This window comes from Calypte anna, chromosome 1 (genome assembly GCF_003957555.1).
Source record: "Calypte anna isolate BGI_N300 chromosome 1, bCalAnn1_v1.p, whole genome shotgun sequence".
Taxonomy (NCBI): Eukaryota; Metazoa; Chordata; class Aves; order Apodiformes; family Trochilidae; genus Calypte; species Calypte anna.
Genome location: NC_044244.1, coordinates 137,232,264 through 137,249,681, shown reverse-complemented (window position 1 = coordinate 137,249,681; position 17,418 = coordinate 137,232,264). Strand labels below are relative to the sequence as shown.

The following is a 17,418-nucleotide window of genomic DNA, read 5'->3' as shown; positions in this document are numbered from 1 at the left end:
GGTGATCATTATAAAGTATGCAGGGGCAAAAGTTTATTTTTGAAGGTCTGATTGTAAGATTGTCTTTGTTAGGAGGAAGGGCTCATTAAAAACTAAACTACAGCGTGCCAGTCCTTAAGTTCCAAGATTTGTGAATAAACAATAGTAGGAGGGAACCTTGTAACATTCTAAGGGGTTTTCCAAATTTTCCTTGCTCGTTTAGCAGAGAGGAGACTATGTATTCCACAGATTGTTTACATAGCTTTTTGTGGAATTCTGCTCTTTGGGAAAACATTTGAAAAGTTCACAAGAGTTTCTTTATATTGCTTCTTTGTGGTAAATTCATACTATTGTAACTGGAGGGTTTGTACTTGCCCCTGTTACATTAAATTACCATTTGTTCAAGGGCTGTGTGCCCTAGTCTAGGAATTTGCTGCACTCTTTAGTGATACAACAAAACTATTCTGGTAAATAAGAGTTTTGCATCAGTTATATAGTGACCTGAATTTTTAGTCTGAGTTTTATAGGGGGATATGAAAGGAATCATTGCTCTAACAGTGTGGCATATGTATATCTGCTTAACAAAGGATCTTCTGTTTCCCTAGGTGTAATGACTTCAGGTCCCAAGTAAAGGAGCTCTGTTCTATTTGAAAGAACTCTCTTTTAATTTGGATACCCATGAATCCTCTTTTATGCAAAACTTACTACTGTAAGATAAATAATTCCTCTTTCAGAAGGTTTAATTGGAAAAAATGTTATGCAGACTTAAGGAACATTACATATGCTAGATGCAAGAGGTATAATTTAAAAATGCATGTTCTACACTTGTAGAAGTTTACTCAAAGAATGAACACAACTAATTGGGATACTTTACACAGATAAATAACACCACACAGATTTGTGCAAGACACCAACTTCTTAGTACTCTATTTTCACTAGTTTGATATCTATCACTCTTCAGTGTATATAAGCTTGGCTTAATTTCAAGCAAGTAGCATTTTTATGCTAAGTCAGTATTGCCCATCATATAGTCATTAAGATACATTTTGGTATAGGTTTTTGTCAAACCAGGACCATTTTTTCCCTTGCTTTTGTAAAAGTTCAGTCAAAGCTAGACATAGTTGCCCTTCTCTGTTTTGACTGAAATTACAGTTACAGTTTTGGCATTAAGGGAAAATGTTTTGTTAGCATATTTGTAGCATATAGTAAACAGAGACCCTCAAAAAGACATCTACATAGGTAAAGCTACATTCAAAAACATTTCTTCCCTACCTTAGTGCAGTGTTAGATGCTATTCTTCTATGAAATTAATGTTGCCTGTAAAATGAATTGTTTGTCATTTTATTGTTATTACTCTTTCCTGTGGGCTTGCTTCCATTTCTGCCGAACTTGGTGGGAAGACTACCTGTTTTCAGTGGGTATTGGATCCTTTGCTTTCATTTGCTTTTAAGTATGTCTTTGAAATAATCCAAATGGGGTGCTTTGAAGCTATTGTTTTAACAGGAAAAGCATGATGCAAGATGCACTGGAGCAGCTATTGCAACTGTATGGATTATGTGTTTTCTTTTCTTCCCAACAGGTCTCTTCAAGAAAATGGGGATCAAAAGGTGGAAAGTAAAATAGAGGAGGTCAGTTTGCTAAAAGTTGTAGGCTGTTTTGGTTTGAGGGCTCTATTTCACTCACTTATTTTGAAGGAGCATATTTAATCTCATTAGTCTCCATTCCACTAAAATAATTTAAAGCGTTGGAATTGAGCCTGTACTGAAGTTTTTGGAGTGTTCTTCAGTTTCTAAAATAGTTTTGTGACTTTTATCTTTTAATTTTTTTCCTTCTGAACCTTTCTTGAAAGTGGTATTTCTACTGTATTGTTTGCTGCAAACCTTCTATTGAGTCCTCCTCAGAACTGTTTTTTTGTTACTGAGCGAAGAATATACACATTCTTTCCTCTGTCACCCTTACGAAATGTTCAGAATAAATAACTTCCATTAGAAATTTGAAACCTCCCAAACAATGCTTTGCTTTGTTTTAAACTAATGAACAAAGGTAGCAGTGTTTGTGGTGGGGGATAGTCTGCAGTAGCAACATTGTAAGGAGAGGTCTTGGCAATTTCTGTAGTAGACATGGGTATTGAGCCCAACAGTGGTATGAAATTCTGTACCAATACCTCTGAATTTCCATTTCTACCTCAGTTTGATTTAAAATACAAAGAACATGTGTAACAGATCATTCTTCAGGCTGCCAGTATATAACAGTAAAACAAAGAATTTAATAGATACAAAAGTCTTTAAGGTCAATACCCTCTACCCTTGTGTGGGTGTGTGTGACTGTACTGGTCTAGTCTGTTCTGCCTAGAATTCTAACAGGTATACATAGCAATTGTTCCTCTGGATGCAGCAAGAAATCCTATGAAATTGTTTGAAATCAATGGAAAGATTGTGTTCTCAGTTGTTTTTTGCATTCCTTTCATTCCTTTTTGGGTTGGTTTTGTTTTTTTGGTTTTTTTGTGGGTTTTTTGTTTTTTTTTTTTTTTTTTTTTTGGTTTGGTTTGGTTTTGGTTTGGTTTTGTTTTGGTTTTTTTCCCAGTCCTGGTAAACAGTACAACAAGCATTCTCCAAATCCCAGTTTTTTAAGCACTGTCAAATGATTGAACTTCAGTGAGTAGATCAGTGTTACTGTAAGGTCTGAGAAGCTGAGCATTTCTGGATCTTGTTTATAAAGCTTTAGTTCTACAGTATCTTGAACCATCAGAACAAGTTTAACTGTTTCAAGAACTATTTGGTGCTCCACAGAGCTAGATATTTTATGACTATAAATGACAGTACTGTGTTTCCTCTTAACATGAGCATACAGTTTACTTCAGTTCATGAAGTTCCTGACTTGTCGGGAGTATTTCTATAAAACACACGATTGGTGGATGGTGATGTGTTGGTATGTAGTACTATTTCAAGTGATAACCTTCTGATAACTTTTCAAGTTATGGGTGGTCCTAGGTGGCAAATTTTGTGACAAAGTTTCAGTAAATTTAAAAAGAGTGCAGGGTCTTGTTGAAATTTGGCAGGACTGCTAGAAATCTTGGTCCTGTGATAAACTGAAAACGGTGGCAACTTGAATATTCTCTATTTCAAAGCAGTGAAAATGCAAACAGAAGTCTTGGTAGGTGAACTGTATTTTCTGACAGATTTCCTTTTAACATTTTTTTAAAGCATACATATAACCTCAAATCATGATGTAAAATGTATCTTAGGTTTTTAGACGTGTTTCTTCAAATTCACATGCTGTGAGTTTGCAAGAACTACAGGTTTTGCTCTGGACCTAATGCCTCTCTGTCTCTACCCTTAAGTTTGTGTATATGCTGTCCATTTAAATTACTGAGGTTTTACTGAATTTTCCGTTGTGCTTTTGATTAGTGGATTAGTATAGGTTGTTTTTGACAACTTCAGACAAGTCACTTTTGAAATCACTTTGCCAAATAGGAATCCCCGCACTGGCTGTCTTTATCAACTCATAGCCATGTACTCATAGCCTTGAGGTGTTTTGTTTTCAGTGGTAAGTTTAGGGGTTTCACATTACTAGGTGATTTGATTTTTGATAAAAAAGATTCAAGGATTTTATTGACTTGAAGGATGCTTTAAGACGCAAGTTTCTTGGGGTGTCTTCACTCCAAGAAAAGAAGCAGCTGTTTATAGGAGACTGTTTGCCATGATTTTTGCTCTGCAGTAACTTCCTGATGCATGTTTTGTGATATGAATCTTGTTCTGTTCTTCAAAGATTAAATATTATTCCTTTATTTTAGGCTGTTGCACCTCTAAGGGAGAAAATCAAAGATCTAGAAAAAAGGTAACACTTTTTTGCTAAAATGGAGAAGCAATTAAACAGCACTTTTTTTGTTGTTGTTGTTCTGTAGCAGTCAATTCTGTAGTTGTGGGCTTAATATAAATATTTTGAGTACACTTACAGTATTTTTGGTTTTTATCTGTCATGACTTATCTGAGTGAGGATACTGCATTGAATGCTGGAAGACAGTAATGCAGAAAGTATTCAGGTTGTTAATCCCACTAAAGTAAGCAGGGAGTGCTCTATGTTTGTTAATTTAAGTCATACGGAGGAATTTGCTGGTTTGAGTCCAACTGGTGAACGGATTACCATGGTTTAGTAACTCTAACACTGGTGTGTGCCAAAACATATACTGCTTTCAACTTCAGGAGACTGAAAATATGTTTTACGTCACATTTTCCACTGTTGTCATGAGTACTGTGGTTCAGCTACTGTGCAGTGCTTTGTTTGTAATAAATAAGAGTGGGAATTGTCAGCTCTGGCAGAGACATTGCAGCTTTTGACAGTGATGCTGGTTTAGAGGTGGCACTTGTTGATGTGCCAAGCAAACAGCTTGCTGAGAATAACTGCAGTACAAAGAGCCAAGCCTGGATTTATCCAAACAGAACCAGTAAGCCTGAATGGTTATATATGGCTTATTGGTGGTTGTGTGCTGTTCCTCCGGAGAGGGGTCAGAATCCAACTGTTCTTGGCTCAGTACCTGCAGTGTTTTGAGTTCTGTCTTCCCAGTAAGAGGTTGTTGCTCTTTTTCCCAACCCCCCCATGCTGTTTAAAAAAAACAACAACTGTCAATTCTGGTTTTTTTATAATTGATTTGAAAGATTCAGTGACCTGCCACATTCATTAAGAATACTGATATGATTGCTCTTCTCTTAATATAAGCATGAAATTTGTGGATTGAACTGTGTAAGGTATTGGCCACATAAAACCATTTGCAGACTGCATCACCTGTAGTAGTTGCAGTGTGATACTATCATACCAATTATAAGTCAAATTATAAAGATTGTATGTTTAGATGAAATATTTTTGACCTAGTTCTGTTCAACTGAATTATTTATTCTTTGATAGTCCAGTGTCTATCTTCAGCTTCAGTGGTTGGCAACTCAGGTATTCCCTTCTGCCATTCAGAGAGGACCTTTGTGGGAGGATATCCTGCTTGGCTCATTTGTCTTTTTTTTTTTTTCAAAATGAGCAGTGAGGTTTTGGGTGCAACCATTATGCTAAAACTTCTCCAAGGAACCATCAAAATAGCCATTTATTTTTGACTAGTATATGCAGGTATTGATGAATCTTGTTTCAAATTTCTAGCAATGAGGAAAAAGAAGCAAAATATTTCTTTTACCTCTGGCCAGTCTGGGAACTATGACAAAATGTGGGCTTATGTGCTCTTTGGCCTTTATCAGAATATGGGCTCTTGTTTTTTCTTTTTTTTTTTTTCCAAATACTGTAACCATTTATCTCTGCAGGTTCAGCTGCATGTGGGTTGTTGCAATCAACAATTTTTGAATTTTATCCCTATGTAAAGTGCCAGTAAATAGCTACTCGCTGTCAGATGCCTGAAAGCTGATCCTGTTGGGAAGCTTTACCTCTTTGTGTAAATATTTGTTTGGTTTTTTACATCATAAGCTGATAAAATCTAAAACCAAGCCATCGTTATCCTTTTGGGAAGCAGGAAAGGCCAGAATTCCTTAATCCTAGTCTTATGACTAGAGATTGTTCAACTGAAGCTAAAGTTGGAAAGTTTTTATTAATAATTTGCATAGGAGAAGCATTGCTCCTTAGTCATGAAAGAAAGCATCAGGCCAAGATAAACTCAAACTTGCTGCCAAAAGATGACCATGAAAGGTGAATCAGTTCCAAATTTCTACCCACTGCCTCTAAGCTAGTCCTCTTGTAATGAAAGGAGCAAGAATTGTTGGGAGGTCCCTTTTGTAGCAGTATTACTCAATGCTGGATTAATGTGACCTTAAAGTAGTGGTCTCAAAAATGGGAGAGACTGACTTTCACCTTGCACTCTTAGGTAATGCCTCAATTTTTTTTTACACTGCATAAGCCTTTTGTTGTTATTGATGGGTTTTCCTTTCTCTCACAGGAAGGATATGTTTTGCATGCCTGCATGATACTTATGCACTACTATTTCTCATTGGTTTTCAGCCTAAATCAAAGAACTAGCATTACCATTAATGATCCATGTGATAAGTCAAGTGTAGGTAGCTTTTTATTTCAGTCTTACTGTATAGGTAACTTTGGAAGATTCTGATGCCATATTTCACACTGAGATTGGACATTCTCTCAGTGTTAATGCCTCCTGTGTTCTAAGTGCAATTGGATTTCCAGCAACTAGACATACTGTAGCACAGTAATCATACTTTGATTTCTGTCCTTTGTCACACTAGTACTTAGATAAGAAAAACCTAAGCTATTAAAATACTGCCATGACTACAGTGCTAATTACTGAACTAAAATAAAATTAACATGTTCTTTCACACCTTACTTTAAAGAAGTTTCCTGAATGCAGAGTCCATACAAGTGTGGGGATAATGAAATGAAATAATTCCATGTCTATGAAATCATCTAAGGTTCTGAGCATCAATTTTAAGCTTGAGAAAGCAGCTAGTGTTTGTATATCACATGATTTTAGGATGTTTAGTTTTGATTAAGTTCAGGTAAAAAAGAAGGTGCAAAAAAATGAAAGTGAAAGTAGCTTGAGGCCTGTCAAAACCATGGCACTCTTTATTTTGGAGGAGGAAATCTGCTGTCTTGCTGAAAAAGTTCTCTGGTAAAAATTGTGGAAGTGACCATTTGGTGTCTAGGTACTCCTTTAGAGAAAAGAACTGAACATACCTGTAGCACAGCTTTCATTTTTAAAGGCTATCAGAGTAGTTTTTCAAATTTCAAAGACCAGATGTGTGAAAGAAGCCAGGCTGAAACTTACATGTTGTTTCTTCTTTGTTTTGAAATGTTGTGTAGTTTCACCCAGAAATACCCACCAGTGAAATTTTTATCAGAAAAGGATCGTAAAAGAATCCTGGTAAGTTTTTTACTCTGTGATATGTTTTGGGAAATAAAAAAGACCTGTGGAATGTGATCAGCCTTGTAGAATTAAAGACATGAGTGGGAATGAAATTAGCTGGTGTGTCATGGGTTTGGAGTAGTGCTTCACCTACTCTGTGCTGATGTTCTTGAACTCAGCATAGGGATAATGCACTTGGGTTCTGGTTTCAAGGTCTGGCTTGCCATTTAAGCCACTGTTGTCTGCTTGTAGCATCTTGGCCTGCATTGCCAAGGGGTCTTTCATCTTTTCCTCCCAGATGGCTTAAATTTGCAGAGACTGGGAAATATTTTGGATTCATCTTGGTAGAAAACTTGTGTGACCTGAACTGGTCAAAAGCTAATCATAAGGCTAGAAAAGTAGCTGCTCTGGAGCACTGTTAAGAAGGACCATGTAATTTGGCAGGGGGAATGTTAATTCATTGTCTTCTATGTTGTTCCTGAAGAGGAAGTCAGGTTGAGTCAGGACAAGTATTCATCCAAATCATTCTTAAAACTCACCAAGTTGTGCTGCGATATCTGCTTTACAGTTTTGTCTACAAATGTTTTTGAAGTTAGCTGTGTCCTATTTTTTTTCTTGTTTGTGTTTCTTCTGGGGAAAAAGAACTCCCCACATTTTGAAGAGGCATAGAAAGTATAGCTACTTAAGATGTGTAGGTACAGAAGTATGGATTTCTGCCTTCTCTCTAGAGCAATGTCTGGGACAAATTTATGCTAAAGTACCTAATTTATCTGATGTTTTCTTGCTATGATTTAAAAATTTTCAGGAAAAAGAATTAAAAGGTGTAATTAAAACCACGTGTATTTTTTTACTTATTTACTTTTTTTATTTACTTTTTACTTATTAGGCAATAGTCTTCACTGCTTTTGCAAAACTTCACAGAGTGCTATCAAATTAGCTTAGTTCTTTAGTGTTCTTTTATCAGAATCTGGAGGAGATAGACCTGCGGGCTTCCTGTTACTTTGTTGAATATGGAAGGTACACCAAGGAAAGGCATCAGAGAAAAGCTTAATTCTCAACATTGGTAATTTGTGTGCTCATGTGTCCAAGTATAAAAAAAGTTACCTTAAGGTCACGGGTTTTATGTAAGCAAGAAGGTATTTTCAAGAAAAGTACCAGTGCAAGCTGGTACTTCAAATATTAACACAAGCTGTACTTTAAATATTTAAACTTTGCCTCTTGAAGATTCTAGATAATGTGATGAAGCCTTTTGCTTCAACAGTGATGGCCAAGTGGTTGGAATAGAAGTGTTTCCTAGTGATCTGGTGGTGAACAGTGTTTTGGTGTCTATGGATTTTGTAGAATTTAGAGTTACTAAAGAGAGAGCTGGCCAAAAGGATCAGTGAGTTTTTCAGTCATTGCTTCTCTGTTGTGGTTGGGGAGTAGTTCAGTGGGAACTCAGATGGGCTTTTACAAGCCTCCTGCCCACATGGCTAATTTCATTCTGTGAGAATGTTGTCATAATCTTACAGGAAAAATATTCTTTTGAGTAAGTGAAGTCAGCTTATTGAAGATTCATGTAGACATTGCGTGACACTTGAAAGTTTCTTGGGAGTAAACACAAGAATCAGCAAGCCAAGTGAACCTTGGTAGATTATTTGCTTCATATTTTGTTGATAGTGTGTCCTTTCCTGGTATCCATTAAAAATTTTTGATTTTTCTCCGAGTGCAGTATCCACAGCACTTACCTGATCAGACAACAGTTCTAGCAGTTGGCATTTATAATACTGCATCTGTCTGGAGATAATTGCTAGTATGGGTGGCATTTCAGCTGAGATTGGGTACTCTGGCGCTTTCATTCAAGTGTCTTCATCCTGTTGTGCATGAATTATCTGCGTCCTCAGTTCTCTGAAGTGACTAAGCCCCAGGCTTAGATGAAGGAATGCAGAAGAAGGAATTCTGTTAATTATAGTGTTGACATTGGTTCAGTCTGCTGTGTGGTTTTTTTAATGAATTGAATGGGGTAGACCAACTAAAGCATAAAAAAAAGAAAAAAAAAAAAGAAAAAAAATACCATTTACATATGGGATATTAAATGTTTTGAGTCTGTCTGCAGACAGCAGAAATGAACCCATCTAGCAAATACACAAACTTTTAAGTGCCTCCAGTAGAGGAAATTACCAGTAACATTTGTGCCTTTTAGTAGATGCTGAAGTTACCAACCATATTGGCACTACTCAGTAATTAAGTATTTTTATTAATGATGTTTTATTAAAGAATGTCTGCTTAAGTCCCAGGTGCTGGTTCTTCACTTCTGATATGGAAATGATTCACATACAGTATATGGTTTTGTAGATTAATCTGTCATTGTGATTTGCAGGAAGTCATATTTAGAAATGAAGTAAATTGACCTTGTTTTTATGAGTGATTACAGGAAGGTTATAAATAGAGCTTCAGTGGTAAATTATCTTTTTTTTTTTTTTTTAAATGTAGCCTCAAATAATGATAAAATTAATTTATATAGTTGTTTTCTTTTCCAGGGGAAATTCAGCTCCTTTTCCAAGTAGTTCTTTATCTAATACCTGTGGAGGTGCTATGTTAAGAAAGCTAATGTAGATTTATCATAAAAACTACTTGCATATTTGAAGTAATTAGAAACTTCTTTCTGGAAAAAATTGGCTTGTGCTTTATTTTTTTCTTTTTTCTTTTTTTTTCTTGAATATAGCATAGAGGTGTGCTGTAAGCAGCGCTGGTTGGGTTTTTTTTGGCTTTTGGTTGACTTTTTCAAAAGTGAGATTAGCAAGAAGGCACATTGTGAGCATTGAGTTTGTCTTCTCTGGAACACTGGAAATAGTAGCAGTAGGGGATTTCCTTGGTCCTCAGTTGAATTAGGTTAATTTTGTTAACAGAAAATTTTTGGTCACAACAAAAAGGCAAAACCCTCGGAATATCTGGCAAAAGCAGTTCTGCAGAGGGGGCAGTTTCACCTCAGTTACTTCCCCTCTTCTTTCCATGTTCACAGCATTCTGACAGAAACACATTGTTCCCTCCTGTCTGTTCTGGGATAGTGAGAGCCCTGAGCTTTTTGTTGTTGGTTGTTTTTTTTTTTCAAAGTGGGCTTCTCCTACATCATTTTTCTCCTTCAATATTTGTCAAGGAACTGAATCACATGCTGAATATGCTACAAGGAAGCCCAGGTAAACCCAAGGAATACTAGATAGCCAGACTGAATGATTCTGCTATTAACTGGTACTTAAAATACCTTTGACACACTGATGACCCTGAATTTTTAAGAAAAACAAGTGTGAGAATATAAGAAGTGGACATTCAAGCTTTAATGGAAGAGAACATGTAGTTAACTTTTTTTCCCTTTTCAGTTTTTGATGGCTTTCTATTTGTCTTTATCTTTTCTGCTTGTTGGGTTTTATTGTTTGTTTGTTTTTTGGGTTTTTTTGTTTGTTTGTTTGTTTGTTTTGTTTAGGTGGTTTGTCTTTTTGTGTGTTTTTTGTTTTGGTTATTTTGTTTGGTTTTGGAGTTTTATTTGTTTTTAGAAAAAAAAGTCTACTCATCTGGTATTTTTTAATAGTGGATGGAGAGGAGTGTGCAGGATGAATGTTTAGACTTTTGATTAAAACACTAAGGGAAAGAACTTCAGGCATCTCCATCCTTTTCCACAGTGCATTTTTGTCATTGGAGCACATCCTGCATTCATTACAGACTCCTGCTTGACAATTTCACTGTGTTCTTTTGTTGTTTGGTTAGGTGTCTGTAGCTGAGGAATGGAGATGATGGCTGAATCACTTTGAAAATGTGAATTTGATCATGTAGTCATTAGTCATACAGTAGAGCTCATGCCACACAGGGGGGGTACAAGTGTCTTCATTCTTTGAGAGCAGTGATGTGTCATGTATTTGTGTGTTCTTGAAAACAATTTACAAAGTGCAGGGAAAACAATTGCTTCCATATGTCTGTCTGGATGGATCACAAAACTTGCAGTTATCATAGCTACGTTGGCTGCTTCAGCACTGAATTAGTAAATTATTTGGTTTTTTACTGTTAAAGACTGAGGTGCAGAAAGAGAAAAAAACCACAGTATTCCTTGCTGCTACATCTGTAACTGCAGAGGAGTACAAGTTTTAAAATATTTCTGCTTTTTTTTTTTTGCTTTTTTTTTTCTTCAGTAAAACATAATGTTCCAAGGCATTCAAATGCTGGATGTCAGAGCTTATGGCTGAAAACTGAATGATAGGATGTGGGCTATAGGTGCATTAAAACACAAAAGGAATAAGGAATCATTTTGGATTTAGCAGATATTTTAAATGAGATCTTCGAAGACTTGCTTTCATCAGACAATATGCTTGCTTGATGGCTTCCTTCCTCCCATCCATCCATCCATGAAGGGTGAAAAATATGTAGTGCTTATGTGTAGAACACCATCATGTCTTACATTTAAACCACACAAAAGCTGGGTTTCACATTTCTGATAGTACAAATCTCCCACAAAAATAACTTGGCATTTTGTTATTTCTTTTCTGAGAAATGAGAATCACAGGGAATCCTCTTCTTACCTTTTTGCTTCTTTTGAGGCTTTGCACAAAAAAGGGCACAATCCAATTTGTGGGGGAAAAAAAAACTATACTGCAAAACTGGATGTCAATTGTTAGCTGAACCTCTAGCCTGACAGTGATGAAATGTGTCAAGCATCTCTCTTGACATTTTAAATTCTGTAAATAATTGGCTAAAAATGTTGAAGCATGGAAATGGAGTTGTTTCCCCTGGGATAAGCAAAGATCTGAAAGCTACTGTTCTTCTGTCTTCATGTTTGTAGACTTTGTCTGGTGTTTCTGTAAAAAGAAAAAGAAATTTATACCAACTGTCCTAACGCAGATAACTGGAGGAGCAGGGTTTGTGGGTTCTCATCTTACTGACAAACTAATGATGGATGGCCATGAGGTTACAGTTGTGGACAACTTCTTTACGGGCAGGAAAAGAAATGTGGAGCACTGGATTGGTCATGAGAACTTCGAACTGATAAATCACGATGTCGTTGAGCCCCTGTACATTGAAGGTGAGTACTCTCTCTGCTGTGGTATCTGCACTTTGTTATGTTATAGCCTTGTAAGTATGTATCTCTGTAAAGAATTTCATTAGTTAACTAATTTCCAGACTAATCTAATACTGGTATTCTTTGTTTATTATTGGTCTAAGTTCTGTGACCAGTGTGGAGTGAAAGGTTCAGTGTGCTTTTATCTTTGAAACCAGTTCTTCATTTCTGAGTGTCCAAGAGGAAGGAAATCTGTAATAGAAACTTCCTGATGTGACATTATGTGAGAAGGCAAGATGGCAATGGGGTCAGTCTGTCTGTCCCATCCATTGTCTCATGTCCCTTTGTGCCTGCAATGGCTGACAAAGCACCCAGAATCTGTGGCCTAGATGAGTCATGAACTGAGAAGTTGAATTGAGAGCTTGAGTTACGCTGGATGGCACATCCTGCAACTGTGTATGGGCAGGTGAGAGGAGAATATGCTACTTCAGAGGGCAAGTGCTCACTTTCTTCAGTTGTCCCTTGTATCTTCTATGGAAAACATTCCTCCCACTTCAGGCACAAGCATTCTGCAGCATGTAGAATAGGAAAATGGCAGCACTAAATTTCCCAAGTTTCAACAAACAATGACAAAAAACCCTAAAGAAAGAAACAAAAGAACATCCTGCTTTGAAGCAGTAACCTTAAGCAATTATGCCATATTGTAAGACAGCATTAACACAGCCGTATTTGAGAGATCTGTGTATTTATAGACTTCAGGAATGTCTGAGCATATGGTGAATCAATTAAAACATTACTCAGACTACACTGCACTTCTCCTGGGTTTGCTCCATCCCTTTGAAACTCTGTATGTGGCAATGTAATTGTTTAATGCCTTTAAACAAAAATCTGTCGTTTTGCTTTTTATTCTTGCTGAATTCCAGTGAATGGACTTTGAGAGAAAATCTCCAGCAATTACATCTCTTTTGTTCTTGCTTGTGATGAATTTCTGATTACTGAAATAATCCTGCAGACGTGTGTTCGTGCTCTGTTCTGACAATGCACTGCTTCAGTTCGTGTCTGTTGTTATACTTCAAACTTTTACTTCCACTGACAGTGTGATGGAACTGAGATCTTATTAACTGATTAAGGTGCTGGTCGCTTACACCTCAGTCAGTTTAGTTTGTCAGCTTTCCTAATATTTCCCCTGCATTAACTTCTTCATTGCACATTGATTACACTTGAGACCTCAGATAATTATCATAGTTGCTAATACTGTTGCCCAATTACTTGCCACAGATGAATAGGAATTCTGAGATTCTTCAGCTGCCTTTCCCATCTTCTGTGTAATTAAGTCACCAATTCCCCATTTCGTACTGATAACAAATGGGAACATGCTGTTCAGTGGGCAGTTTAATGAATGTCTTCTCCAACAGCATAAATTAAAGCTGATATGGCTAAGTGTTAAAATAAAACTAACTTTGATATAGTGGTATATGAAGATTATTAAATTTCACTTCAGTGCAGAGTTTCTATTGCAACACAGGAAAATGGAAAAAAGAGACAGTGGGAGATAGTTATTGTAACAAATTAACAAGTTGATATGTGGGTCAATACTTCTTTTCTTAGTCCTAGTTTCTTCATTTTCTTTTTAAATAGAAATTAGAATGACTGTGAAGTCAGGACAAAAGAAGATTTGAATCTAAAGAATTGCTGTTTATTTGCTATCCTGTTTAATCAAGGTCATGTAAGGATACTTGACACTTAAATTCCAGAGAGACTAATCAGTACTTTATTTCTGAATACGACCTCATTTCTGATCCAGAAAGAACAATGTTTGCACTTTTGATATGGAAAGTGAGTTTAGTCTCAAGGTGCTTAGCTTTCATTAAATCTCATGAGGCATTTTTTTGTTTTTTACGGATAGACATCACTGTGAAGCTAAAATGGGTTCTATCTGAATCGTTATCTTTGATCCATGACATGAAGTGACACTTGGCCTCCTTGGATCTTGATTTGTGTTGACCAGAAATAGTAATAATTCATATAAAGACACTTTATTTCTCAGGCCTGGGATACCTGTAGTTAACTGTAGAGCTGAATTACTTTCAGAGATTGTCAGGTTAGAAGGGACCTCAAGGCTCATTGGTTCATCCCTTCTAATTCTGTCCTTTATATGAGATTTAAGTTTATATGAGACTTTCATCTCCTCCCCTAGGATTTCCTTTACTTTAGCATTTGGAGGTGTCAGTAAAAAACTCACAAGAACACATTTCACCTAGACTTTTTCAAGCAGAAAAGCAAAGACAGAAAATAGTAAAGAAGAAAAGTCAGAAAAGAAAACTTTCCAGATCCTGCATAAATGGTTTGGTTTTCTGGGTTTTTTTGTTGTTGGTTTTGGGTTTTTTTCTGTGATTGACTTTTGTGTGTCCTGGTTTGAAAGGACCAGGATAGAAAAAACCCAAGACACTGTTTTAAGATACTTGGGATTTTTAAAGGTATTTTCATTGTGCCTAACCTTTATGTTTTAATCCACTAATGAACAGGGCTGTTTTGGTACAGGAACACAATTTTCTTTTCTGAAGGGGGGTACATAAAGAAAACAATCTCTTATTCCTTTCTGTATTATTTGGAAAAAATTACAGAAATCCTCATTCACTTTCTGTCATGCATTTTCTACATTCTTGAAGGTTACAAATACCCTATTTTTGTTAGTTGAGAGCTCTGTGGCTCATGTCCCTGCAAACCTTAGTGTAAAAACACAGAGATTATTATTAGTTGGAGAAAAAATGAGAGTGAATGCTCCATCTGGTGTTACTGTGGTGTACCTGCTGCATGGTAATTTCATTTAAAACTACCAACTGAAATTTTTAATGAAATAAACGTAGAACAGATGTACTTAGTTTGCATAGTGACTTGAGATTTCATGCTGTCTTGTTTATGCCCAGCTTTGTACTAGAGTAGACTGTGCATTTGTAGAGGGGAAAAAAATTCTTGTTTTTGAACATTTAAGCCACTGAAGCCTGCATTTCTGGTGTGAATTGTTACACATATATAGATCTTAAAACAAAGAAACAAACAAAATCCCACAAAACCAAACAATAATAAAGAAAAAAAACCAAAAAACCTCCCAAAAAACTGTAAAAAAACCCAAAACCAAAAGCCCCAAACTGTACACCCCACCAAACTCGAAAAATAGACACACAACAAAGAAGCCAATTTCAAGGTGATGTTGTAAGATCAAAGTCATATCACAAACTTTACTCCTAAAGAGCCAGTAATGCCTCTCAGTATTGAGGTGTGGTTGTCAGCTGCCATGAAGTGCACACAACTTCTTGTCCGTAGTAGCAACAGCAGCTGAATAAACTTGGAAGAAAACATCAGATAGACATGCACAGCCCCTGTCCTTCTACCACTAGCATTTCTTCTTTCTATTTCTTCAGCAAACACTGGAAGCCTTAAAATAAAAGTCTTTTATGAAAGGTTATATGCACATTCCCTTTTTCTCCAGATATATCTTATACCTGAAAGATGTCCTCCTCAGCTGACCCATTTCACAGTTTACCTTTGTTTTCTTTTTGGTTGGTTGTGAGTTCTTTGGTTTGTTTTCTGTTTTTACCACAAATTTCACAAATTGGTAAGAAAACCAGGCCTGAAATACCACAGATTTCCTGTGCTTTATCAACAGGGATTCAGTTGAACTGATTTAGTTTCCATAATCATAAATGCACACTATATTTTGAATATTTAATATCAAAATAAAGATCCTCTTGCCTTGTAAAGTTGTTTTCAGTTGTCCTCCAGGGTTATGCTTTTTAGAGCTTTTTCTTTTCTAGCTTAATTAGTGCTTTTGAACTTCGATTTTGAGACATTGGAGCAAAGTTGCATAGTAGGGATGTTGCTGATTGTCACCAATGTATCCCTGCTTAAACAGGAAGTCCTGCTAAAATGTTTATACAATACTTCTAAAATTGCAGTCTGTGTCAGCTAAAAATTATATAAATTAATTTTTTTGTTCAGAGTGGTGAAGAGTAAGTGGTAGGAGTGGTAGGTAAGAAACAAGTATTTTGTCACTTGCTTCCTGAGAGAAATTGAAATAATTGATGTGAAAATCAGTGTAGATGTGAAGATTTTATGTAAATAAGCTGAGTTTTTTTCTGTTTATTTTATTTATTATTATAATTGATACCAACAATCTAGCTTCTGGCAAACATCTCTTAAATGCCAGCTCTGTTTTCTGTGACTGCTATGAATGGAAATTTAGGTGAGTTGGGTTTTATATTGGAGTCTTCTGACTTTCACTGGAGAGCTTTAAAAATTAAGTGGTGGCTACTGTCCCTGGAGATATTTAAGGAAAGGCTGGATGTGGTTGACTCTAAGGCTAAAACCAGCAGTCTCAGAAAAAGCTTTCTTGAGAGTAGCAGCCTTCCAGAAATCAGGATTTTACATTTTGCTGAACACTTTTCTACAGTATCCCAGAACTGTACCATCTCCAAGTCATTTCACAGATCACTTAGGGCACACACCTTCCATTTTTTATGTGAATACATGCCTTTTTTTTGGTTTTTGTTTGTTTTAGTACTTCCATCACAAATTTTTCTGCCCCTACTCGTCATCCCCTCTGACAGATACTTAAAGATATTCAACTTGATGGCTTTAAATGATATTTTAATGTTGTGACAAGGCAGGTGATGATAAATCATCTGGGCCCAGTCCTATTCAACATCTTCATTGACGACCTGGATGAGGGGATTGAGTGTACCCTTAGTAAAGTCACAGATGACACCAAATTGAGGGTGAGCATTGATCTCCCAGAGGGCACAGATGCCATAGAGGGACCTGGGCAAGCAGGGTCGGTGGGCCAAGGCCAGTGGTATGAAGTTCACCAAGACCAAGTGCATGGTCCTACACTTTGGCCATGATAACCCCTGCAGCACTACAGACTGGGGGAAAAGTGGCTGGAGAGCAGCCCAGTAGAGATGGACCCGGGAGTACTGGTTCAGAGCTGGTTGAACATGAGCCAGCGGTGTGCCCAGGTGGCCTGGAAAGCCAATGGCATCCTGGCTTGCCTCAGGAATAGTGTGGCCAGCAGGTCCAGGGACGTGGTTTTCCCCCTGTACTCTGCACTGGTAAGGCCACACCTCAAGTACTGTGTTCAGTTCTAGGCCCCTCTCTTCAAGAAAAATACTGAGGTGTTGGAGCATGTCCAGAGGAGAGCAATGAGCCTGGTGAAGGGATTAGGGGGAAATTGTCTTGTAAGGAGAGGCTGAGGAAGCTGGAGTTGTTGAGCCTGGAGAAAAGGAGACTCAGAGGGGACCTTATGACTCCTTGCAAGTACCTGAAGGGAGGCTGTAGCCAGGCAGGGGTCAGACTCTTCTCCCAGGCAGCAAGCGACAGAAGGAGAGGACACAGACTGAAGCTGCACCAGGGGAAGTTTAGGTTGGATATCAGGAAGTACTTCCTCACAGAGAGGATAATCAGGTACTGGAATGGACTGCCCAGGGAAGTGGTGGTTACTGTCCCTGGAGATGTTTAAGGAAAGGCTGGATGTAGTACATAGCACCATGGTGTAGGTGATGTGGTGGTGCTA

General features: G+C 37.1%; 1 protein-coding gene across 1 annotated transcript in view; it reads left to right on the top strand.

Moving 5' to 3' along the window:
- Positions 1-17,418, top strand: part of UXS1 (UDP-glucuronate decarboxylase 1) — a 64,040-nt gene that overhangs the window by 14,405 nt on the left and 32,217 nt on the right. Inside the window, exons 3-6 of the mRNA XM_030456204.1 lie at positions 1,559-1,607; positions 3,773-3,816; positions 6,784-6,844; positions 11,693-11,873. Coding sequence (XP_030312064.1) covers positions 1,559-1,607; positions 3,773-3,816; positions 6,784-6,844; positions 11,693-11,873 — 335 coding nt within the window. The remainder of the gene's footprint in view (positions 1-1,558; positions 1,608-3,772; positions 3,817-6,783; positions 6,845-11,692; positions 11,874-17,418) is intronic.